The sequence below is a fragment of the Gambusia affinis genome, linkage group LG06 (assembly GCF_019740435.1).
Source record: "Gambusia affinis linkage group LG06, SWU_Gaff_1.0, whole genome shotgun sequence".
In the NCBI taxonomy this organism is placed as follows: domain Eukaryota; kingdom Metazoa; phylum Chordata; class Actinopteri; order Cyprinodontiformes; family Poeciliidae; genus Gambusia; species Gambusia affinis.
This window is the reverse complement of record NC_057873.1, coordinates 17,217,173-17,243,102: the sequence shown is the minus strand read 5'-3', so window position 1 is coordinate 17,243,102 and position 25,930 is coordinate 17,217,173. Positions and strand designations below refer to the sequence as shown.

The 25,930-nt window shown below is 37.2% G+C and overlaps 1 protein-coding gene across 5 annotated transcripts in view; it reads left to right on the top strand.

The window, feature by feature from the left end:
* Nucleotides 1–25,930, top strand: part of LOC122832938 (cGMP-dependent 3',5'-cyclic phosphodiesterase) — a 189,044-nt gene that overhangs the window by 500 nt on the left and 162,614 nt on the right. The window contains exons 1-2 of one of the 5 annotated variants that reach the window (XM_044120167.1): nt 1,945–2,993; nt 3,351–3,491. In XM_044120167.1, coding sequence (XP_043976102.1) covers nt 3,433–3,491 — 59 coding nt within the window. In that variant the 5' untranslated portion in view covers nt 1,945–2,993; nt 3,351–3,432. The other 4 variants (XM_044120168.1, XM_044120165.1, XM_044120169.1 and 1 more) reach the window with 4 other exon arrangements.

The following is a 25,930-nucleotide window of genomic DNA, read 5'->3' as shown; positions in this document are numbered from 1 at the left end:
CTGTTTAGTAGAACTCAGCCAAAGCTGTCAGCAATCATGGTCACAAGTCTCGTGACAAGTGACAAGAAAATGGCATCAAATGTCAATATAACATTGCCTTTATTCATTTGAAAATATATATTTTTTTTTTACCTCTTCAAAGATATAACATCAACAAAATTTGTGATGCACCACTGCAAAACCAGAATCAATTTGCCATGGCAGAAATGGAAAGAGAGACAAATAAAAAAAAAAATTTAAAAAAAAGTTGCTTTGCAAATTATATCAGAAGAAGTCATAAGGAAATCACCCTTGATTTAACCCGTTTCAAGGGATTTAAAATTGTAAACTTTGTTATTTTAAAATCAGCTTGCTTCAGTGTAACTTTGAACCATTTCAAAGGTTTGGGGAAAATCACAGCTGATTAACATACAAGATGGCAAAAAAAAAATGAAAAAATAAAAAAAGATTCTGACTCAGGTCTGTTTATGGATCCGTGAAAATGCTCACCTAAATTTGGCCCAGAGCCGGCCCAGATAACTTTTGCTGTCAAGGTAAATACTATGAGTGAAGAAAATAAATTTCTTCACTCTTTCATGCAACCACAAACTTTCTCCAGGACACAAAGCTAGATACTTTAGATGCAACAAAAGAATGGCAGGACATGACAGGTGTCCTGTTTGTCATGGCAAAGCCTCACAAGGCAGATTCTTATTGAAAACCTAGAACAAAAGCTAAAAAAATCAAATCCTACAAATATATATTTCTAACTAGATGAGACCGACAATAGTAAGCTTTTGTCTTCAAGCTTTCCCAGTCATACTTGTTGACAGTCGGAGCTAGGGGTCTGGGTTGTTGCACAGTAATGTAAATGAACAGTGTTTGCTAACGCTGAAGAGAATCACACAGATCCAGACTTGTTAGTCCTCCTCTCCACGTGGCGGTCCGGCTTTGTGAGTCACTGACATAGGAAAAGAAAACTCCAGATGAGGGCATATGCACAAAAAAGACAAGGGAAACAGAATAATGTTACTGCTGCAGCAAATTTTAATCTCTGAAATGGAAAATTCACACGTATGTTTGGATTTATGGCAAATTTGTCCTCTGCTCCGTCTGATATTGTGAAATTTAGGGGTTTATATTTAGAGGTTATTCAGTTCAAGAAGTAATAAAATGCTACAAATTCTGATAATTAACGTGATGATTAGCATGTGCAACCAATTAAATAGAAATTACCAAGTTGTCAGTCAGTCACAGCCTGTATGTGCACTTGAGCCTCTAGGTGGAGGATTAATTAGGCTAAATAATTGTCAACACCTGTGGCGTTTGTGACTGAAGGCTGCAGGGTAATAATAGTTCTACTCTGTTTTCTTTTTCAGTTGTCAGCAAAAATGTAAAACAGCTTCCAGGCATCTTTGAACGCGACTCCAGTAGCACACCAGTCGTTGCAATGGCATCCAGTCCCAGTTGGTTTTTACCACACCATCAGCAGGAATTTTGGAGCATAATGAATAATGTCCATTAAAATGATCAAATATTAATCAAACATGTGAGTTTTCCAATGTGGTCTTCAGCATAAGGACAATCAGCTTAAATATTTTTCTGGTAATATCCTTCCTGACTGTCGTTGAAATCCAGCTGAAGATGTTAGTGAGTTTATGTAGACTGTATATGTTTTGATTGAGCATCCCAATCTAGTAAATCTTAGAAACTATTATAGGATTACTGGTTTAGAAAGTTTTTGTCTTGGAGCAAGAACTTAATCCAGCTTTTAAAGGTGTAGCTACAGCGCTAAAATGAAACTTGTTAGCCTATGAGCATTTGAGGTATTTGTTACCAATGAAAACCTCCTCTTAGCTGTGGTTGTCAGACCAACTTGTGGAAACTGATTTTAAAAGTCTATCAGTTTATGTCTCATTTAGTTCAGCAACAATGCTAAGGTTAAAATCAAAGCTTTACCTTACTACTAAAGGCCAATAAATACTTCTCAAGAACAGATTATTTTGTTCTTTTACTTGAGGCGGCAGGAACAATGTTCCTTTTGGCCAGGATACACTTCACAGGACCTCAAGTGAAGTTTTCGTTGAGAGGTTTTAGCATTTGCATGTAGTAATTTTTAGACACCAGGCAAAAAAACAAACAAACAAACAAAAAATTGTTCTGTTCAGAATGTGTGTCAAGCTGCAAGAAGTCCAATGGAAATTAATATCTTAATATTTATAGTGGTCCTGGAGGACCACGCCCCTTATAACAGACACAGAGGGACACAAGGACAGTCAAGTATAAGTGGACAAATACATTAAAGAAAACATTTTGTGAAAATATACAACTTACAGTTACAGTTACACTTGTTTGTGTGCACTCCTGACTTCCACTGTTAATCAGGAATATTTAGTATCAATCAATATCAATTTGTAGGTTTCAAATATGCATTAAGGAAGATGATTTGCAATTAAGTTTAACTTTGTGCTCTGGTTGTTTATCACCTGTTGACTGCACTTGTTTAGTACCTCCATGTGTTTAAAACATAATCTGAGACATGTTACCTATTGTGTCTCTAAAGTCAAAATAAAATGAAATAGTTGGTCTTATTTTACTTGTCACTATGTGTCAATGATTAATACAAGTCTCAGGGTACTGTACCCACCTAAGTAGAAAATGGCGTTGTATGAGTTTATTGATATAAAAGCAAAGTCTTAAATAAAATCAACCCAGATTAAATGCATACAAATTCTTACAGCAGTTTTATTAGTCAAATTCCAGGTTTGTTTTATCAGCCTGGAAGCACCTTATATGGTAAGGGACATGTGACGGACTGTTGAGACCTGCAGCGTCCCATGACTGCCACGCTGGAGAGGAGCAGCGTGAGGTTCCTATTGAAACCCGTCTGATCCAGCCAGTGAGATCTTTAGTCAGTGGGGAGAGGAATCAATTCCAGATCTTGTCTTGCCGCGGACCTAATGCACGGTGTCTGTGTGCAACACAGAGTGAAAATGCGCAACCAAAGTGCACAGGTACAAGGTCAAAGTTTAATTTTCACAGCACATGTCAATGTCCACGGCTGGAAATTAGGAAATGCCATGAGAGGGAAGCAAAGAGTGATCGTGTATGATCCTTCCGTTTGGCTTCTGATGCATCTATGTAGTGCTGAACGGCTGGGCTCTCTCTGCCGCTGCTCTCTGTCTCTTTGCTCAGCTGTTATATGCTCGCTCACCGCGGCTCGAATATCACTTACTGGGTCCCGACCAATCCCTGCGCGCTATCAGAGCTGGAGAGAAGAGCAAGCTGGCAGGCAGACCGGGAGAGAGAAAGCAAGGAAGCACACACCCAGTCATCATCTACCCATCCAAACGCATATCCTCTTTCGACAGACCGACACACAGGCTGCTCTCACGCCAGCTCCCCCTCTGACTGCAGCCCGGTTAGAGAAGGAGGCGCCGGGCAGGATGCGCGATGGGACAGGCGTGCGGACACGCGCTCCTCTGCCGTAGCCAACCTCCGTCCTCTGAGATGTAAGTCTGTCTTATAACTCCGCTTACCTGCTCAGGTATTTACATTCAGAAGAAGCGCTCTGCTGACATTCACACGGCGTGTAACAATGAGCCACACGCAGAGTAAGTGTAGTAGTGTGAGCGAGTGTGACCTGCTGGGTGTCATCATGTCCACTGATGGCGAGATTGACGACCCAAAGTGTTGTGAGCTGGTTGTAAATGCTCTGTCAGTGTGCTTCTGCATAATATGCTCCACAGATAATTCAGTGACCTTATCGCGCTTTTCAGTCTTCCCGAGAATCGTCACATTGCTCACACTGGCTTCTCTTCGCCTAATATTCCTACAGGAGCGCATCCATTTGAAGTGATAAATCACTCCTAATTGGATTCTGCATGTGAAAATTGTCTTGTTAAAACTTGTTTTAAAGGACTGACTTTGAGCAAATAACGTTTGTGCCTCTAATTCAGCACTCTTCATAACTGATAGCAATATACCTATTTTAAGGTACGAGGCTGTGCTTCATTAAGGAGTCTTGTAATTATGGGTAAAGTTGTGGAAAATGGACTAATTTGTTGTGTTATACCGAAAAGGGTTGCAAATGCTAAATTGCACAAACTTGTTAGTCTTTAAACACCCGCTGACACCTGACAAATTTACAACAGACAATTGTTTTCCTTTTGAACTGCACATATTTCTCTGTCATTTCAATAAATGAAGCCATTGGTATGATGGAATTTTTTTGTTTTAAAATTTTGAAACACTGACATTTGTCCCATTCACACCTGTTCTTATCTTAGCCAGCTTTTTACTCTGTTTCCTATCAGTTCAATGGGATTTTGTCTCTTTTTACTTCATTTAATTCCTGCAAATATATATATATATATATTTTCCCCCTCCAGGGGGTCTTTTGTGGGCTCTAGTGTCCCTTATCTGAAAGTAGATTGACAGGAAGGGGGGAAGGAGAGGGGGAAAACATGCGGCAAACGCCTGCCGGGTCCGGGAATCGAACCCGCGACCGCCACGTCGAGGACTGAAGGCCTCCAAATCCCTACGCCACCACAGCACGCCCACAAATATATATTTTTAAATACATGTAGTTAACTATTGCTCATCACTTTATTTTTTCTCTGGGTTCACTTTTTCCATAAGTTATTTTCATGTTCAGACCTTAAGTAGGATTTAATAGTATGCTATTTTCTAAAAACTTTGGAATTGTTTACATGTATAGTGTGGCTCACAATAAGTCCAGCTGGATTTTTTTGAAATGTATAATATTATAAACCAATATAATCTCTGACATAACCTAATTACCTCTGAGGGATCTGATATATTATTTATTCCAGTCATAAATCCACATTTCTAGACTATGAGCAGGCACTCTAAATTGCCTTTGCTTCAAGTGTACAGGGCTCAAAAGCCTTGTTCTTGTTCATGAGTGATGGGAGGGTGAAGAGGCTGGAAGATTGACAGATGGATTCTGGTGTGATCTGTAGTAATACAAGTGTTAATCCGGTCTGTCGGTTGAGGAAAGAGATAAAGAGAAGCTCTTTGTTTGCTGATTTGTCTTTTTTCTGTTTCTTACCTATAGCCATGTGGACTGTGACCAAAAGAACGAGATACAGGACACAAACATCTAAAATAATATTTTTTCGTAAGGTGGCTAGCCACACAGGCTGAGAGATAAATCACTGTCATCAGGGGGAGTCGGATTTTGATAATCATGGTCTACAGAAAATGGAAACCCAACAATTCAGTGTCTCAGAAAATTAGAATGTTATCTACGATCAAATTTGAAAAAGGATTTTTAACGTGTAATATGTAATGGGGAAGAGTACTGATAGATAGATCTCCTGAAGACAGACCTCAACACCCTCTATCAGGCGGCTAAGCCACAAAAGATCATTGTTGGTTGTTCACAGAGTACTATAGCCAAGTGTTTTCAGAGGAAGTTGAGTAGAATGAAAAAGAGGCTCCAGCAACAGGGACAACAGCAGTCTTGAAAAGATTGTCAAATTAAATCAGTTAATGAAATTGGGGAAGCTTCATAAGGAGTGGACTGAGGCTGGAGTTAACGGATCAAGAGGAATACACAAACAAATCCTCCACATGGGCTCAAATGTTGCACTTCTTATGTCTCTCCACTCCTAAACAAGAGACTGGACTGTTGCTCTGTGCTTCCAAAGTCAACTTTTCAGATGAGAGTAAAGTTTTCAGTTCATTTCATAGTGTTATAGTGCATCTTTCACAGTGCGTTGATTTTAGTTCAAATCACGTTCCCAGAGTCTGGAGAAAGAGAGGAGAGGCAAAGAGTCCATGCTGCTTGAAGTCCAGCGTAAAGTTTCCACAGTTTGATGATTTGTGTTGTTTTCTCCCTCTCTCCTTCTGCGGCACTGAATCACTGAAGCGGGTTCAGCACCACAGAATGAAGGAGAATTAGCAATTCAGTTGATTCGTCGGAGGAGGACAATGAGAGAGACGTGACCAGGGACAAATTGAGGAACAGGTCAGATTATTTACTGTCTGACCAATAAAAAGGAGTCAAAATGTTCATGTAGGGAGGAGGGGAGGTGTGCGTGAGTGAGTTAGTGAATCTGGGTTGGGGGTAACCAACACGTAAGCTGGCACGCAGAGAGAAAAACACAGACTGCATGCCAGCAAGATGATGGACTATCACGGGAATGAAGATGGCCTATGGAGTTAACGATGAACACACTTTGGGATGCATGTGTCAATAATACTAGTAATTACAGAAGACAGTAAATTGAAGCAGAAAATCTAAAAAAGTAAGGAACAAATAGAACAGCTAAAACAGTTCTCATTAACACAATTAAAAGTATTTTTAAAAAAGGATTAGAGACACATCTTCACTAAACACTATCTGGGGAGGCTTTAATCAAAATGTGGACAAGCTCAACACAGGGAATGATTACAAGGCTTATTTTAGTCTGTCAAACTTAAAACAAGCCTTATAATATTAGGTTGTAGTTACAAATAATGCTATGCTAAATATATATGCCGCTTCATGTCCAACTTAGTGTTATTTTATCTTGCAGCAGGTCCTGCAGCTTACAGTTATTATCACAGTGTCAGTGAAGCATTGTTTTGCTGAAATAGATGATTTCTTAATTTTTCTCTGATAGAAATAACGGTAATGGAAAGGTCTCTGTTTTTCATTCTGTATCGAGACTTTGATGAGGAACTCTTTATTTTACCTGGATATATGGTCCTACTATAATTGTGTATTTTTCAAACATAATATTTCATAAAGCACTGATAAGATATTTCTAATAGTGGTTCTTTAACATCCACTTTCATTTCAAAATGCGAATTGTGACACTGTGGCCATCTCTTTCAAGATAAAAATATGAAAGTGAAAGAGCCTATCAATTTTTTAACATGGCCACTCTCATCCTTGTAGGCTGCTGTGTTTTATTTTAATTTTTGAAACAACACAACCTGCACATACATCCTCTGGTATGTCATGTACCTTTGCTTGTCAAATAAATAACCATAGGCACCATGGCCAAAAATGACATTTTTAGATCCCAGTCTATTTGATTTGTTGGTGTTTGTTTGTTTTCTTAAGTTCACAGTCAGTGCAGCCATTTATCAGGAAATCATAGAACATCTCATGCGCCTTATGCTGCTTAATTTTCCATCAGGTCTTGGCACCTGCCCCACTGCCAAAGGTACCAATACCTGGTTCAGTGACCATGGTGTTCCTGTGCTTCATTGGCCAGCAAACTGACCTGACACGAACATATAAAGAATCTATGGAGTATTGTGAAGTTGAATATGAGAGACACCAGACCCAAGAATGCTGATGATCTGAAAGCAATCTTTAAGCTTCTATCACCCTTCAGCAGAACCCCAGGCTTATTGTCTCCACGCCACACAGCAATGATGCAGTAAAGCTCATAGAAATGAACACACTTTTAAGAAGCCTGACATTTCTGTTTAAAACATCCTTTTTGTATTTATCTTATGTAATATTCAATTTTTTGAAGACACAGAATTTTGGGGTTTTTATTATCTGTAAGCAAATAGTGTTTGCTGTGACGTCATTCCAAGGCTGATTGAGCACATCTTAGTAATGTAATGCTCCAGCAAAGCAGGCTAATGCTGTATTCTGACTCAGTCTACTCAATTTGTGCTGAGAACATATCAAAGTACCATCCTAGAAATGAATCACTAACTATTGTTTCCAAATTTGCCAGCATTGATTTGATGTTGTAAGGTAATGTTTGTCAGGAAGCCTCATAAGGATGCCTGTATGCGAAAAAAAAAAAAGAGTTGTAAATGTCAGGTCGTTTTCTTCATTTTCATTTTAATGTTAGTAAATAAAGTAGACTACACTGCTTAGATTGATTGGTAATTAAATTGATTTTTCTGGTCTTGATTAAGCTGAGTGGTTATGAGATCAAACTTAAGGTAGATCAAATAGTATGTGCATATTTTATATATAAGCGTTTCCCTCAGGAACTATGAAACTTATTCCCTTTGCGTTTTTCATTTTCTGGCTGTTAACATTTAAAAGCAACAAACAGCATTGCTTGATATACCAAGCAATGTTGGTATATCAAGACTCAACAAATCTTTTTGTAGAAATAGGGAAGTATGTATATATATGACTTTATTTCATTTTTTGTTAATGGGTTTTAAATAAAATTAAGGAAATCCCTGAGGAATAATGGCTTTCATTCACCAGTCCACACAGAAGACTAATCTTCTTCCGCTGAACATTCGTTGACTTGTCCAGCAGAAAAATAGAGAGTAATGAATCTGCCACATGGCTGTCAGTGATCTCTGAAATACAATTAGATTCAGTAGCTGGTCTCACCTGTTTCCCTTATGCTAGAGCCGTTTTTATATAGCAGCTGTGATCAATGAAGGCCATGAAATGAAGCGTGATCCCTGCACAAAATAGCAGAAGCATTGCATGCAAACCTGTTCAAAATGTACCTGATATAAGTGAGCAATGAGAGCAGCTATGCAATTTTAACCTAGCAACTTCTGATTGATGCACAGCAGTCTTAGTACAGTTACTAACAGCCAAATTCAAAATACACTCTCCAATAGTAATACTTAATATAATCACACAAGTGAGAATGTCAATAGAAAACTTAAGCTTGTTTCAGTTAGGTGTCTGCATTATGCTTTTTTCCTGATCAAATTTTTTGGTCTGATTTTGTATCTAAGCATACAGTAGCCCTATATTTAACATGACACATACAGCTAAAATGTTTTGCTCCTTTTGGTAATAATTTGTTATGATACCATCTCATTGTGTAGTTTAATGTTCCAGTTAATTGTGTGAAAACAAAACTTGGACGGTTATTCTCCTGATTTATGTGGTGTTTTGCTTTGAATGTCATTAGATTTAGATACATTTTGGTTGTACTCTGCGTGACGTTGTCTTACGGCTGTCTGACCGCAGTAGTGGCCATATGTAGTGCACAGGAAACTGCAGCAGCTAAAACAGTATCTCTTTCAATATGGACATTATTGTAAAGATGGCAATGCAATGTGGCGTCTGATTGTACTGTACCAAAACTGAAGGCATTTGCAATTATTTATTTACAATAACTTCTACCACTAATATTAATAATTTTGCTATATTCAAGCACCTCGACTGGATTGCAGTAAAATTTGGGATGGTTCTGGCCATTCAAAAGAAACTGTCAGATCAACACAAAAAAAAGCAAGTATTGCTTATGATTATAGAAAAGCTCTCTGAATTAGGTGTGTTAGGGCCTTAGGGTTTCCCTTGAGCAACAAAGGGTCACAGGCTGTGCTGTCCTCTGCTCCTTCTGATGCGTCCCAATAGCTTTTTGAGAAAACATCATCTTTTGCTCATCTGCTGTGATTATTGAACATAATTTTTTTACATCCAACACACATCGCACTCATAATCTGTATTTGTGTGCCAGTGGGGTATGTACGCGAGTGGTTTTCAGCTTTGAAAATATTGCAATTTATTGGACTGATGCCAGGAAGTTAGATTCCCCAACCCCCTGCTGAGCAAACACGCTCACACAGAAATGCACACAATTGCTCAGCAGCAGCAGCAAGAGCAGAGTTGTAATCTGACCTCTGATTAGTGTGCGAGGGAGAGAGACACAGAGATGGAGGGAGAAAGAAAGAGAGAGAGAGAAAGATGCTGATGTTGCACTGTGTTATCATCAGTAATGGGCTCATCAATACTAAAATATTCAGAGAGAGAGAGAGATTTAAAGAGAGAGAGAAATGAGGGACAGAGAGTGAAGAGGAAGATTATAGGAAATGGGAGAAAAATCCTTTGTGTTCCTCTTTTTATGCTCCACAGCCTTTTCATGTATTGACAAAAAGGCATAAAAGGTTTCTGTTCACAGCTTTAAGTATTTTTGACACTTTTGAAAACAAGTTCATACTCTTTGCAAGCAGGAGAAATATGCTGTTCACTAAAATATGCATGTGAACTCCAGGGTCATCTGCGGCTTTAATTTAGGTACTAATTAATTAGATAAATAAATAAGTTTCTTATCAATTTTATATTCCAGACAGATGATAATTAAAATAGAGCCACAAGAGATCAATAATCCACCAACCTCTCACACAAAATCTAGACATGCAAAGCATGTTGAATGCTTATGAAATTTTCCAAATCATTATTCACTGGTTGTCATTGTATCGGTAAATATAATGAGCTAAGTGGCGAAGCATGATGCGTCCCACTGACTCATCAGTACAGATAATAAATGACAGGGGAAAAAACAAATAAACAAAACATGTCTATACAATAAAAAGTCAGAGGTCAATGACAGTGTGCCAGAAGACTGAAGTCAACAATGACTCACAGACAGATTACAGGCAGAAAATTTGACTGCATCACTACCAGTTTGTCTGTCAGAGTCATGACATTTTAGATCATGATTCATTTTCAGGCCAACATTCACTATTTAATACTGTTTTTGTTCTTGTGCATGAAGTCCTTTTCCATAAATTAATCTTGTTTGCCATCAGAAACACTTGTTGTGATTGTTATTAAAAAGCTCCTTCTTAACTAAAGAATAATGTCCCAGCAAACTCCATGTTTACTTGCGTGGCTATTACAGAATACCTAACATCCCTCTGAAGCAGCCAATGAACATACAGACAGTATCTAAGCATCGGTAGGGAGTCTTGGCGAACCCAAGATGCAACTCTTTCCTAAGGTTCTCTGACAATGAGCTTTGGAGATTTTTAATGTTCCTCATCCTCTCTTTCTAAGAAACAGACCAATGAGAAATATTGGGAGTTTTTTTTAATTTTTTATGTTTTTTTTACTTTCACCTACTTATACAGATTTTTAGATGACTCTGATTCCAATTTAGGATAAAATAGAAACAGTAATCAATATATTTTTTTAACCCTTCTTTCATGAGTCATTAAATATTTAGGAGCAAAACTGATATCACCAGTGTGTGACAGCATGGTAGCTAAAAGACAAGCCTTTATTATTAGTTCAAGGCTAAGACAAAATTATAACAAAGCTGGTATTTTAAACTGGATTTAGCACAGAGTTTCACTCAGAAAACAAGCTAAACAAGAGCTCAAATTCAAAGATCAAACTCATATTATCAGACTGTAGCCGTGGTAACAAAGCAATGTTACTATGACGATTGTTCTTTGCACTTTTACAAAGTAAACTTCCCAGCTCGGGAAGTTTAAATTTAAGATTTATTAACAATAAATAAAATTTAGCAGCTCTGACATTCCCATTATTTTACCCACGTGAAGCACAAGATGCAAGTCTTTCTTGAAGTGGAGTGGAAAATTAAAATACCCATTTGTTTAATAACTATTTAAAACCCAAGAAAACATAGAATTACAAATTACTCATCAAGGTCCTAAACTTTCTAATTAACTTAAATATGCAAAATATTAATTAAGAATGCCTAGATTGCATTTACTCAATATGAGTTGTGGCATGTAAATGGACAATTTCTCCTTTTTAAAACCAATTACTTCTTAATTGTTTGGATTTTATCTAATTTTATTAATTAGATTTTTCTCCCTTAGTGAAGAAATGACATTGTTGCAATGAAAGATTAATTTATTTCAAGGATGTCTACACTTCTTCACTAGAGTTAAACTGTTTTTGTTTAACCCTAATTAAGTTCATTTTTCTTTTCCCACATTCTACTGGGTTCCAGCTAATTAAAATGGAAAAAAATTACATGAAATTCTGGGAAGAGGATAAAATGTCTGAGTCCTCCAGAAATGACCTGTATTCTCCCCATTTTCAGCAGCTGGCACGGGACTCCTACTGCACTGTGTATGCAGAAAATTATAGTAAAGTTATTCAAGGCATAGCTGACTGACATTAATTATATTTTTTATCTTATGTTGCCTTGGCATTAGAGGAAATGTTGTTGCCCTCATAATGAGTTACTACATGGGGTTCAAGAATAAACTATAAATTACAGTTCTGCATATCAGTCAAGAAAAAGTTGCTGTAGGTTTACCTTCGTAATACGCAAACAAAACAAAAATAAAGCTACCTTGTATGTGTGGCATATCTTTGTTACCTGTGTTAATTAGGTTGAATTAAGGCTGAAAATGAAATGTTTTCTCTGAGTAAAATTATAGCTCTGCTGTTCTAACATTCTACCTGATTTATGTCAGAGTCTATAGTCTGATTTATTTTTCATGCTATAGAGTAAAATGACACTCGTCCATCCAGTCTTCTATTTTTTATGTTTGCTAGTCCTGTTCATGTGACTAAACCTATCATCAAAACATACTGGATATGAAGCGGAGTAACCCTGGAGAGGAATGACACATTTTCAGTCAAGCTACTCTCTCACTATTTTAGACTCTGCCTACGTCTTGTAACCGAATACAACTGATATTCAGACCGTTACAGATCAAACATGTATTTCTGACGTTCGTCTTATTTGTCTGAGAAATCAAAAAGGATCACACTGATTTATAAAGAGAAAACATCAAACATCCTACATTTCAGTTTGAGCAGGGACCTTCCTAAGTCAGTCATGGATTTAGTTACTTTACCCACCGCACAGGATTGATTCTTTCATTGTGAACTAAGTGGATTCATCACAGTGCACTCATTAAATTCCACACATTTCATCCTGTGTGTGTGTGTGTGTGTTTAACCTCGAAAACAGGAGATGGATGTGTCAATTTAGTTACATGCCATTTAACATTGATGTTAAGCAGTAAAATCTGTGTAATTAGATTTAATACAGCTGTCTCCATATGCCGTGTGAGCCATTTCATAAAGTCTTGGCTGATATATATCACAGTGGTCTTTCAGGGCTTTCACCAAATTTTATAGAAAGTGACAGAGCCCATAAATAAATAAAAAATAAGTGAAGATGGCAGCATACTTTTTGGATTATCAGACCGAACAAGGGCAATTTTTATTGGTTTAATTTAAAATTTCTTCAAACATAAAATATCATATTGTACAGCAGATTGTGGCAGAATGTGTAGATAAAACTGCTTAAACTTTTAGGTATTGCAGCTTTCTCTGCATTTGGTTTGTACTTCTCAAGATGAAATAATATTTAACATATTTTCAAACTAGTGTAATTTAGTCCAAAAATCTCTTGGTATTATTATTGACAAAGTCGATTAAAATGCATAAATAAATAAATTTCAACTGTGAATTCTTTACCTCTCCAGTGAGTTAAAGGGGCAGTATTATGTAATTTACTGAACCATAGTGCAAGTTTTTAGCACAATCTTACTTTCTGATAAAAATGTGTATTTATCAAACGTGACTTGAAAGAAAGTTGACTGTGCAATTTGACACCGTGGAATTGGGCCTCTGTCTCGTTGAGAAGCTCCTGCTCTTTCCGACAGTCCGCCTTCAACACATCTTCTCGATTATTCTTTTCCATTATACTGCTTACAACCACTGTTAAGAGTGTTAGATTGAGAAGTAGTTTGTATGATAAGGCGGAGCTTTGTGGAAATAGGTGGCATTTGTGAGAGGAAGGGCTTGGTTACCCTTGAAAAGCTACCATAGGAGAGTCAGGGATTCCTCTAACATGCATGAAAGGAAAAAAGCAACATTTGGTATGTTTTTCCCGATTCATTTTTGCTTCCAAGTGTTGGCTCAAGAAAGCCCAGATACTATCCTCCTTCTATTACAATTTCCAGACAGGTTTAGAAACCATGCCAGCTGGCTTCTTCTAATCACGAACTTCAGCATTTAATCAGAAAGTTATTTCACATGAAGAAGCTTAAGGTATTTTGGGACTAAACTTAAAAACTAGAAACTCTTGTTTTTGTTTTTGTTCCCCCCCCCCAACATTTAAATATTGCATGCTAAAGTCATGGTCCCATAAAATGGCAGCAAGGAAATAAATGGATGTCACCAGTCATCGAAGGTGTGCTTGTGTTTGTGTGGGAGCCTGGAGGTGTCACTGGGAAATGAGTCTGACAGCTCCCAGCTTTGGCTCCTGCAGCTCTTGTCAGCCTTCTTATCTCTGCGGACTGTTGCTGCAGACAGGTGTTTCTGTGCACAAGTGCATGCATGCGGGTGAGCGTGCGTGTGTTTGCGTGTTCACATTAGGGATAGATGTGTATGTCTCCTAGTCAGCAATCGATCAGACAGCCACGTCTAGATGTGAGTACTTCTCCATGGCTGCACACATGCACACCCTCATGAAGTTAAATATGAGGGTTAGGCAGTTATTTTAGGTCATGAAGTTTTGGTTTAATTAGAAAGCAGTACAATATCTCATTCATGTGTGTTACTCAGAGTGTAGTTGTAATCAGCGTTGTTGTGTTGTGACAATAGAATGCTTACGCGCGCTAACACAGGTGTGAACAGTTGCTAACTTGCAGCCTATACGGTGGGAATATGCAAAGATTCTGAAGCAGAATAAAAAGTACATCATATGTTCAACTTATTAATTATTTCTGACTTAAATCATAAATATCCGGCTTCTGGACCACTATACATTTTTTTATACATACATGCATGGCGGTTAGTGTAGCTAATCCTCTTGTGAGAAGTGAGATGAAAGTGATAACATTTTAACATTTAAAGGCACAAAAATTAAGCACACAATGGTAATGATATCAACTTTAGTACTGGAAACAGCAGAGACATTTTTCTTAATGTTGTATTTTCTTTGCATGAAAATATCTTTTATTAATGAGTTTATAATACTTGCATTGAAAATGCTTAAAATGTAACTGTGCTTAATCTTTTCATTGTGCAGAGTTAATTCCGCTTAATTTACACTGTGTTTCAATACTTTGGTGCTTTGGTAGCTGTTTCAGTCATTTTTGCTGTTTTTTTTAATTTACTCTTAGTACAAATATTTATCATTGTCTACCTTTGTTAAACTCTTTGGCCAGTTTTATTGTCGCTTTGGCTAATCTTTGTGTGTGTGTTTTTCTTTTTCTCCTGTCTTTTAACTTGTTGTTTGCTATAAATATTATCACACTGTTGCCTGTGTGCCTTTGGTTTCAGTGTCGTATGAAGATAAACTGCGTTACGTAAATTATTATTATTACAAATACAAATATCTTATGTAGTTTAGAACTGCACCACACACAATGTAGAAGTCCTGTTGTTCAGGATTCTTTTCCACTATCAGCTCTGCACATATTTATCTGTTTGTGTTTACAGAAATGCCAAACAAAAAGCATTAGTTAATTTCCTGCTAAGCAGATGCTCTGGTTACATTGGAAGATTAATTCTGCTTGGCATATTAAGTTCAATTGTAGAATATGATATATATATATATATGTATATATATATATATATAGTTTGAAAGTTGTGTCTATGTGAAAGAGTGCAAAGGTTTTAGCTGATTTTTTTTTTTCCAGAAATTTTGGAATTATTTTATTCATTTCAGTGGGGCCCAAGAGGATCATATTTCATAAACCGTTGAATATAACAACACCAAAAGACATTCTGAATAAGAAGAATACAGTAAAAGTTGAATGGTTGGAATAGCGCAAAGTATTCAGAAGTAAAGATGCAAAAAGCAGACAGAAATAAAGTGGAGGAACTCAAGAGTGTGAAGGCATACAACTAGTGATGTTACGTGATGAGCCGAGGCTTCGAGGCGTGTGTCGAGTAATGGAGGGGGCGTTTCCGTAAAGCGCGTATCGAGGCTTGCTTCATTTAGGGGAGGAGCCGAAAACGATGACGTCCGAGGCCTCGCTGCCCGGCTGTACCATGTGACTGCTTCGGGAAATGGCTCAGATTTTGTCGCGCGGTTTGACAGCTTTATAAATCCCACAGGCTCCATTCAAAACGTGGGTTGTTGTAGGCGAGTTGCGGTCAGTTGAGAGAGTGGATAGAGTTTTGATAGTTTGGATAGCAGAGTTTGGATAATGGTTATTTAGTTTGAGACAGTTAGTTTGGTGTTTGGAGAGTTTAGGAGAGAGATAGATAGATAGATAGATAGGAGATTTAGGAGCGCGAGGACAGGATAGGAGTAGGATGGAGCCAGCGAGAGGTAAGGTGAACTGAACATTTGCAGATGCATTAGGTTTGCTTATGAGGAACTGTATTTTTCACTGTTTCTTATTTTCTGTAAAGGTGAGGTGTTTATTGTGCACCAAGGAGTTGGGGTACAATAATAACACCTCATCCATGCTAAGACACTACCGTGCCTTGCATGAGAATAGGGAGGAAACTGGAGCTTCACCCAGCCAAGGTATTTCATTACTATATAGTATATACTATACTATAATCATCGGTCACTGTACCCCAATCTGTACAAACTTGCACTTATTTATTTATGCACCCCGGCATTATCTGTGCCATGTGAGCGTGTCTTTTCAAAGGCTGGGAGAAGTAGTGTCAAAAAAGAGAAATCCTTTGAAACCTAAAACTGTGGAGAAATTGTTGTTTCTTAATAAAAATGAATGAAATCATCCAAGTTACACAAGCATTAGCCTATTCACTATCCCCTCCCTAGTTCCACAAGCACTTTCACTGTCCTCTGCCTGATTAAGCTCATGCCATTTTTCTAGAGTCACAGAAAAACATTATTACACAACATGCCATATCACATGACACTACTATTTTGGGAATAATTACACACAGAGAATACATTCAAACAATATTTTATTGTTCAAACAATATTTTATTGTACACATATGTACACCTTTTGTGAAGTCATTCCCAAGACCCATAATAGACAAAAATTCAATGCATCACATGTGTTAAGATACAGCGGGCTGTGATTGTACACCTGGCCAGTAGGTGCTTTCGTGTGCACATGAAGCCTCAAGAAATGAACCCTTTCTCGAACCAATTGGCTCAAGTGGTTCAATGCCTCATGAGGCTTCATCTCACCATCACTACATACAACATTCACACAATTAAAGGCTTTAAATATTTTACTTCAGGTGTAAAAAGAAAGGTTCTATAAAATCTATGAGTTTCACTTAAAAGGTTTTCTAGTTTTTGGAGCAATATTCCATATCAGAGGATCTGAACATTGATCCTCACTGCCCACTGTCTTTCATGTTTAGGTGCTTCCCTGCTGCTGCACACCTGGCTTAAATAAATAGGTGATTAACAAGCCTCTGTGGGATTCGAAAGCTCTCTGAGGAAGTGATTCAATCATTTGAAGCAGGTGTGCAGCAGTGATGACACATCTAAAACATGCAGGACAGTGAGTGTTGAGAACCAGGGATTGGGACCACTGCTTTATGCCAAGGCAGGACTTGCTCTTTAAGAGACTGTGCTCTATTTTTGAATGTTAAAACCACCTAGAAATTATTTTCAGATACAGCATCTAATATATATATATATATATATATATAGATATATCTAATATAGAAAGATTCAGAAGTCAGAGATATATCAATAAATGTGAAATATTTTTGGCAGTGTTGGGAAATTTGCTGTGTTGCTCAGTCTTTATGTATATCTGATTATCACTATTTGATTTACACCATCCTGTTTAAAGTGAATCTTGTATCTCTAGCAGCATGCTTGCATTGCTGTGATTGTTATGCTCAGTCTCTCCTGCAGAGATAAAGATTACGGCCCTATGCTCTGTTGACTCGTGCCCTGACGGCAGGGGTCCTTTTTTTGTAATTGATTGGTTGTATTGATCAGCGCGCTGCACAGCTGTAGCTGTTTGAACAAGTTCTGTGATGCTTTCAGTTTTAAATAGTACTGCATATTAGCATTATGTAAACACAAGGCATCCATCTTCTGACATGCTGACATAGGCTCCTCATGCATAATCACAAACACCTTTTTACTGCACAGCTCATATGTCAAATGTCATTACCCGTCTGCTGCTCATTCAGCATTATGACATAAATTCCCAAATCTCTCAGCAGCTGATTTAGGTCTATTTTTAAAACATGGTCATTTCTCACAATCAGGTTGTGCATAAATTGTCTGTTTTTCCTCTGAATGTATGGTGACTCCTTTATTGACTCGCACTGGTTTACTTTTTTATAGTTGTCCCTCATTGATTTTTCTCTCTCTTAATGAGATTGTTTGGATTATTGACTCCATCTGCTTGTTGGCTTTTCTTTATTTCCCCACTCTCTGCCCTCTCCACATATCAAGCTCTGAAACACCACCTGTCACGCAGACAAATAAGTGAGACAGGTGGGTCAAAGAGAGGAGAAGGCTGCTTAGATGGTGAGATAGAAAAAAGTCAGGTGCTCCTTCCAAAGATCAATCCAAATTGCTTTCTGATTTTACTTCATCTAGGGCATTGAGTTTAAAATTGATAGTGGGCTAAGAAAATTAGAATTTTTAAAATGAGTAAAAATACGAAAATAACTTTATTCTGATTTATTTATATATAAATCTGCTGTGTAATGTGTTATCAACTGTGTTTTAATCAAGCTGAACATTCAGGGATTTAGGTTTGTGTCAATAAAGAAGGTAATATCAGGACTAACATGGTTTAAATTAGTAAAAAAAAAAAAAAGCCTGTCTAAAATTAGGGCACATGCTTCATTTAAATACTCCTATAGATATAGGAGTATAAGTATAGGATAAATACTTATACTCCTATAAGTATAAGTATTTATCCTATAAATACTCCTCAGATTAGTATTTGAGCTAATCTGAGGTGCTAAAATGTTTTAATCTGTCGTACATTGTGCGGCTTTAAGGAAAGACCATATTTGGGTTATTTTTTCATTTATTTTATTTTTATGTGTGTGTTGATTCTAATTTTAGAGACAAAGTCCCAATTGTTTTCTGTCCAGCAATAAATCTATTAAATTTTTACCTTGATTTTGAAGTCAACTAAGACTTAAAGATGCCATTAGTTCTACAATGTAAGTCTAAGTACAGTGAAAATAGAGTAACCCTTCTGAATAACGTTAACCTTCCATCAAGCCATCTCACAACCGCTGTCCAAGGCCACTTGTGGCTGCTCTATATGAAGAGGAAAACTATATGATCCATTTTAAATTGAATCTTCTACAACTTCAGCCAGAGTTATGAGCTGCAGAGAGAGCCCAAGGGCTAAAACGAATGAATGTCTAGAAGCTCAATGCATACAGACTAAAGAAAACAAATATCCACTTGGAACTTCAGAGTGATTGCTTAAAGGGAACTGTTGGTTTTAGAAAAGTAGAAGAATAGAATAGAATTCAACTTTATTGTCATTGCACTGTCACAAGTACAAGCAACGAAATGTAGTTTGCATCTATCCAGAAGTGCTATACAGGATATAAATATTTATTTACAGGTGTACAAGACTAAATATAAATATAAATATGGGAGCTATATGCACAGATTATACAGAATATACAAGAATGTTAGGAAATGGATTATATATGTATTAGTAGGTTTATAATACAAGATAAATAATGGCAGATGAGATTTACAGATTGCATATGTGTGTGAGGAAAACAGTCCGTGGTGTGGATATGTGGGCATTATAGTGAATACTTGTATGTACTTGAGAAACATTGCCTAAAACAATCAGTAAACCTCTAGTTCTCCGAATCAAGCATAGATGATGTATACTCTGATTAATATTGTCCATTTGTGGAAGCATACAGGTAAATTACTTTGAGCTCAACATGTGTGCACAGTTAATTTGTAGATTTGACTGTGCTTGATTTTGTGTTCTCCAGTTTCCACTGTCAGATTTGCTGACTTAACTTGACACAACTATCATATAATAATTTGGTGGTTACTACTCTTATCCCTTAGGAAGTTTAAGAGTAACCTCATGCGTTCTGAAGCCATCGCAAAGTTTCTGCTGTGGTTCCGACTGGATATCTGAACTCAAGAATTCACTTAAATTCTTAGTTTCTCTGTTATGATTCGATTCTAAAGCATAACCTGATACATTTTTAACTGGGCTGAATATTAGCCTTCTGTTTATGCCTTAGTTTCAACCTTCTCACCAATGATTTCAATTGAAGTTGAATAATTTGGATGTGGCCACTTCCAAGGGGTTTGTTTCAAAGGTTTTTGCATAGAACATTAACTAGGAATGCATGTTAACGCAATATTTTCTGTCACAAGACTTTGCATGGATTTTATGGTGTTTTTCTCCCATGTCATAAATGTAAATGGCAAATCAGTTTACCTTAGTTTAAACAGAATATGTGCCATGCTGTTCATGAGCTGTGGCATTCCCTAAAGTAGCTGTCTAGCCAGAGAATCACAAAAACACTGTAGGAACTTGGAAATTTGTCATCCTCTTTTGGAGAGAGATACTTTTCTCTGACCTTTGTGTCATAACTTTGACCCCAGTATGCAAGATGATCGCAAAGAGACTTCAACTTGCCCTGAGACAAATGTAGAAAAGTTGTACATGACCCCCACTTGTTCCCAGGAACACACACTGCCTCAGGCAATGCCATTTAAAGGAGAACTTGCGCACACACACAACCGCCTCACACAGACGCACACATACACTTTCATACACATTTCACTTTTTTAAGCCTCGCTGAAGTGCTGTCAAGAAGCTTGATAGGAGGAGGTGAAGTTCATCTGCATTCTGACAGCGCTTTCAGAGGCTGATTGGCTGTTAAAGCTGCAGCCTTACCACATGCAAATTATATCCTATAGAGCCACCCCACCAGCAATTATCTCATCTGAATCCTACAACCTCTAAATGATTACATACTGAGACAGACACCAGTAAACGGACACCGATGCAAACCCTGCTTCGTGTGAAATGTTTAGTCGCTAATTAGAGTCGAAGCTCACTCAGCGGCCTTGGTGTCTAGAGGTGGGCCGAGGGTCTTGGTTTGTCTCTTGTCAGTATGAGTAAATGTCTGCTTGGGTTTCTGGGTGTGCAGCTTCTGTGATTCTTTGTAATTGTGCTCACATCTGTCAGTATGTCTTCCCTCATTTTTCTCTCAATCATCAGTGACCCCAACCGGTCCCACTTTTACACTTTCACGCTTTTGGTCTACACAAACGCGCACAGATACATGTGTGCACACACAAACATTTGGGAGAAGCATACAGTAGAGGGTTGTATTTGCCAAGAGGGACTTCTTTCTGTCTCTGTAGCTCTGTGTCTTGTTCTGCCTTGTATCTATTTTTTTTTTCATTTTGCTTTTTAAAACATTCCCTCTCAGCTTATGCAGAAATTAGCATTTTTCACTGCCAACAGGCTGTCTGAAAGGGTTCCGTAGTCCCTTATGCATGTGTGCACAAATGTCCTGCACATGCAGAGTGGTGCAGTTGCACACGATTGCTGTTTCAGAGAAATTATGCACATCTCCAGGTGTTTTTATCTATCATAAAGTAAGACACCATATTGTCTTACTTACTTGCATAAATCACCATATTGGCGACGCATTCAGGTGCAGCCTTCAACTTGGCATCGGACATTTCATTAATAAAATATTTCTTCTAAAAATCTGACTTTTCTGCACTCTATATAGTAGTGAGCACTAAAGTCTTTGATGGGTCCATTGAGCCTTTTTTTAAGTCTTTGAGAAGTTTCCTGTTAGAATGGATTGATGTCACATAAAGGACAGCCTTGCTTTCATCTCTTTTCTTTGTCTGTGTCTGTAACAGACTTTGCTGTAATCTGAGTCTGCTTGTTTATTTCGCTTTGGTTTGATTGCTTCGGTAGCTTGCTGTGCCTTTAACTAGGAGGTTTAGGGAGCTACTTTGATGTGGCTGACAATTTGAAGTCCGTAATGAGGAGGTGAACGTAGTTCCGATTAGTCGGCCTTCTTTGAGTCATAGACTCGCCTCGTGTTTGTGGATGGTGTGCATGCTATGTTGGCTTCTGGTTTTCTGCCTTTAAGGTAATCAAAGTACTGACATTCAGGCAGCGTGTGGTTGGTTTTTCAAGGTTTACATCATACTGCCCTCTGTATGCGCAATGAGTATGAAAAACAAAAACGGCACAAAACCGTGGACAATAATCTTTATATTGTAAAAATGAAGCATGATAAATTCACAACTTTCAAATTTATTGTATTAATGTTTTGTTTTCTGCATTCCAGCTTACAAATGCTATGCCATCATTGAAATATTAGCTCTTTAAAGCACGACTCTGTACAGTACAGACCAAAAGTTTGGACACAGCTTCTAATTAAATTCAATTAGAAGTTGTGTCCAAACGTTTGGTCTTTACTGTATGTTTTTGGGGAGTCTGGAGACATTCTCACTTACAAGATGCCCAGTTGATGTATAAAACCATAGTGAGATTATTTTATTTTTATTTCCCCTCCTAAAAATGTAAGTTTGTTTTAAAGAGTTGGACAGCCCATTGATCACATAGGTGGAAGTAGTGCTGAAATGACATTAACCAGGCTGTATGTTTTGTATCATGCAGAAACTCTTTTTATGTTGCAGTAGGCAGTTCTATCAGTTGAAATGAGCCTCGCGTAATAACCCTGATAATGTAATTTGTCTACGTCTGTGCCAAATGGACGATCTTATTGGAGAAAAGAAAAATGAGATGACTCATCTATCAAATAATATTTCCATCAAGTCCTGACGCACTGGGGACTAAATTAAACAACCAATCACTGAAATCACTTTCTCGTTCAACACAGTTAAAACTGGGCATTCAGAAATAAGTTGTGGGTGTCCATGGTGACACTAATTGTGCTACAATGTAACAGATATTGATGAGATTGTTTTGTTTTACTCTCAGATTTGTTTAATTTCTCATTGCTGCTGCGGATGGTACATTCTACAAAAGACAGTTGGCAAATGTTCAGACGGCAACAAATCAGAAAGACATTCTCATGTTTGCTCTCCCTTTTTGTCTTTGGCCTCACAGTGCACATTATCCTCCCCTTTTCATTACCTTCTGAAGTAAAAAAAGAAGAAAAAAAAAACAGCCACTGCAGCTGTGGTACAAAGGATGGTGAAAGCGGCTAATATTCAAAGGTTTCTTTTATGTTTTTTGTTGTTTTTAATGTTGGATGCAACAGAAAACACATCAAAACGTCTCTCCACCTGTTTTCCCTCAGTGTCCTTTCTCATCCAATGTGCCTTTGGTCTCAGTTTATGTTAATAGCAGGTAATAAAGATTTAATATTAGACTTTTTGAACAATGATCTGATTCTCTACCTGTTGTAAGTAAAAGATAAAATACCTCACGCTGGTTCTGTTTTTAATGTTTTAAACATAACTTTTATGTAAACTGTCTTTGTTTCAATAACTTGTCCAATATGACCTTTGTCTATATTTCTTATCAAATATTTATCACTGATTTTGACTCTCATATCTTGTTGCTATTGTCTTCTGATTCATGTGATGGTGACCAATTACATAAATTGCAAACATGCATCCAGCAAGATGTTAAATAAAAAAGTCATGAAAAAAACCCCAAACTTTTTAAATATTCCATTCCAAAGTCTTCTGAATTTAATCAGGATAATTTAGATTATGTGGTAAGATCGATTGACCTTAAAGAGGTTAAAAAAAAACTTAATCAACAGAGTAGATGTTGCAGCAGAACTTAATCTTTATTGGCATTGTGATGCACTGTGGGATATGTAGTCTTTGTGTGAACACTGTACAGGCAGGACAGCAACGATTATTTATATCAATTATATCGTGGCTTGAATACAGTTCTATGCTAGTGTTTTTGCTAATATTTGACATGTCTGCTACAGGTTATAAATTCATTCATGCTTTTATGAACCTTATGTAGTTCTCTTTGTTTCTGAACTTTTTTCAACATGTGAAGAGACTGTTGTATTCAATGAAAGACTTGTTTAAAATATAAATATGCCTACATGAATAAACAGTGGAAATGGGTAGCTGTTGAACAAAGTGCTGATATTTTCAAGGTCCTGAAGTAATCTTTGTGATAATGCACTGAACACTTTTTAATATCTAGCTTTGTCCTTTACTAGAAAGTGCTCTTTAAAAGTTTCAAAGCCCTTACTTTTCACTTGATGAGATTGTTTTGTCTATTTTAATGTATTGTTCTTATTGTTGTATTGCAGTCTGCCCCTGCTTCCTAGACAAAATTCTCCTATGGGAGACTAATAGTTTATGTTATGTCTTATCTCTTACTGTGACTCTGAGAAAGTGCAAAACATTTATTGTCAATATTTGTTATTGTCCACCTGTTAATCTGCTGTCAGGAATCATACCATCAAGCATAAATGATGTCTGCAATAGGTTCAGAGAAGAACCTATTTTATTGGTTCAGTAAAGAATAAAACAGTTTATGTTTACAGTCCACTGCTCAGTCTACAGTTCTAAATTGAGGTCACTGACATTCACCTGGTACGTTGCACATGTTAATACCTAGATTGAAAAAGACAGTGCTGCAGTGAAAATGGAAAAAGTTTTCAGTCTGTCACTTATTGCGACAGCTATCTAACGCCCAACTAGATTGAAGTTTCACATCTTCTCAGATGACTGAGGGCAACATATTGTTCAAAACGAGACTGAACAGTTCATTTGTACAGAGAACCATCTCTGAAGCAGTGGCTATATTTATAGGTTTATAATTCCAGCATGCAATTTTTTAAGACCTTTTAATATATTAGGAAACAATTGGTGTTTATCTGAATACATTTAATTGTATTTTCTCTGTCTGTTTACCTTGTATATGTTTAGTTTACACTTGCTTGGAGATCAAACCATGTAAAGACACGGATATAAAGTATGATCTAAGTCTGAATTGGCTTTTCTTTTTTTATGTAGCCATGGTTTGAGTCTTTGTTTTGTTTATTTTAGTTGCTGCTGGTGACAGTCATTCCTTGAGGCTCTTTAGGAACTCATTCACATTTAATCATCCGTCTACCACTCCTAAAGGTCCTCACTAAAAAAATTTTTATTTACACTGTGAAAACCTGCTGCTGCTTCTGCCAACATCAAAGGAGTTATTGATTTAGATGAATATGTTATGTATTAACAGAGGTATGCTGCTGAGGATAGTAGCGCAAAGATAACTCAGTAGTCTTACCGAAATGGGGAAAGGAATGAGCCCAGAGTCATAAAAACTTTGAACTGATTTATAACCAGTTTGACAGCTGAGCCCAGATACTTGCATACAACACTTTTAGCTGTTTTCTTCTTCCATTCGGACATTAAATCAGGTTAAATATTTCCTGTTTAAGGTAAGTTACAATTACCAAAGTTATTTCTGTTTGCAATACAGCAAATGTTTCTGTTGATTTATTACTATGCTATTTTTTATTATTACTGCTTTCTTCAAAATGACAGATAAGCCAAGTGAAACAAGTTGTGGAATAGAACATCATGACGAACAACAGAAAACAAAAAATACAATTTCAAATCAACCAAAATTTCTGATCTTCTATGATCCAGAACCACATAATGTACATATTTGCTCCTACCTCTTACCCATTTGCCTACAATGACATGCACCCTAAAAGTAAATGTCACTTCTTGCAGAATCCTTCCAAAGCCTTTAAATGAGGAATGTGGACACGTTAAAAATGCAGTGCTAACATTTGGTCTTCACAAACAGAACTGGAACATGCAGACGTGTGCACACTAACACATGTTTGAATACACAACCTCGGTGGCTTTTTCTCCCTATTCCCCCTGTTCTGATACATAATACATTACATCTGAGACCAAATACCCCCCATGTCTGGTTTCTCTTTCCTGCTACCTCACTCCTTCCCACCCCATCTTTTCACCTCCTGTCTTCATCTCCATGCATTGATGTTGCTTCAGACTCTAGTTTTTTTTTTGTTTGTTTTTTTCTCAGACACCACTTTTCTCTCCATCTTATCTGCTTTTATTGTAATGTGTTGGAAGGTCCCCAGTGATTTATTCATAGATGTACACTGGCTGGCCTTTCCCAAAATTTCAGGGACAGATGGTTTACAAAAGGAAGGTGACAAGAGTGTTGGGAAAAGATGGGAGGGGGGGAGAATGCGAAAGGTAAATATTTTAGGTTTTATCTTCTAGGCTTCTGTTAAAAATTAAATCACACTTACTAAGTGTTGCTTGCCCAGTATCCAAAGCTGTGTATATGATCTCAAAAGCTCTCAGAATATACAAATTAAACTATATAAACTTTACAGTTGA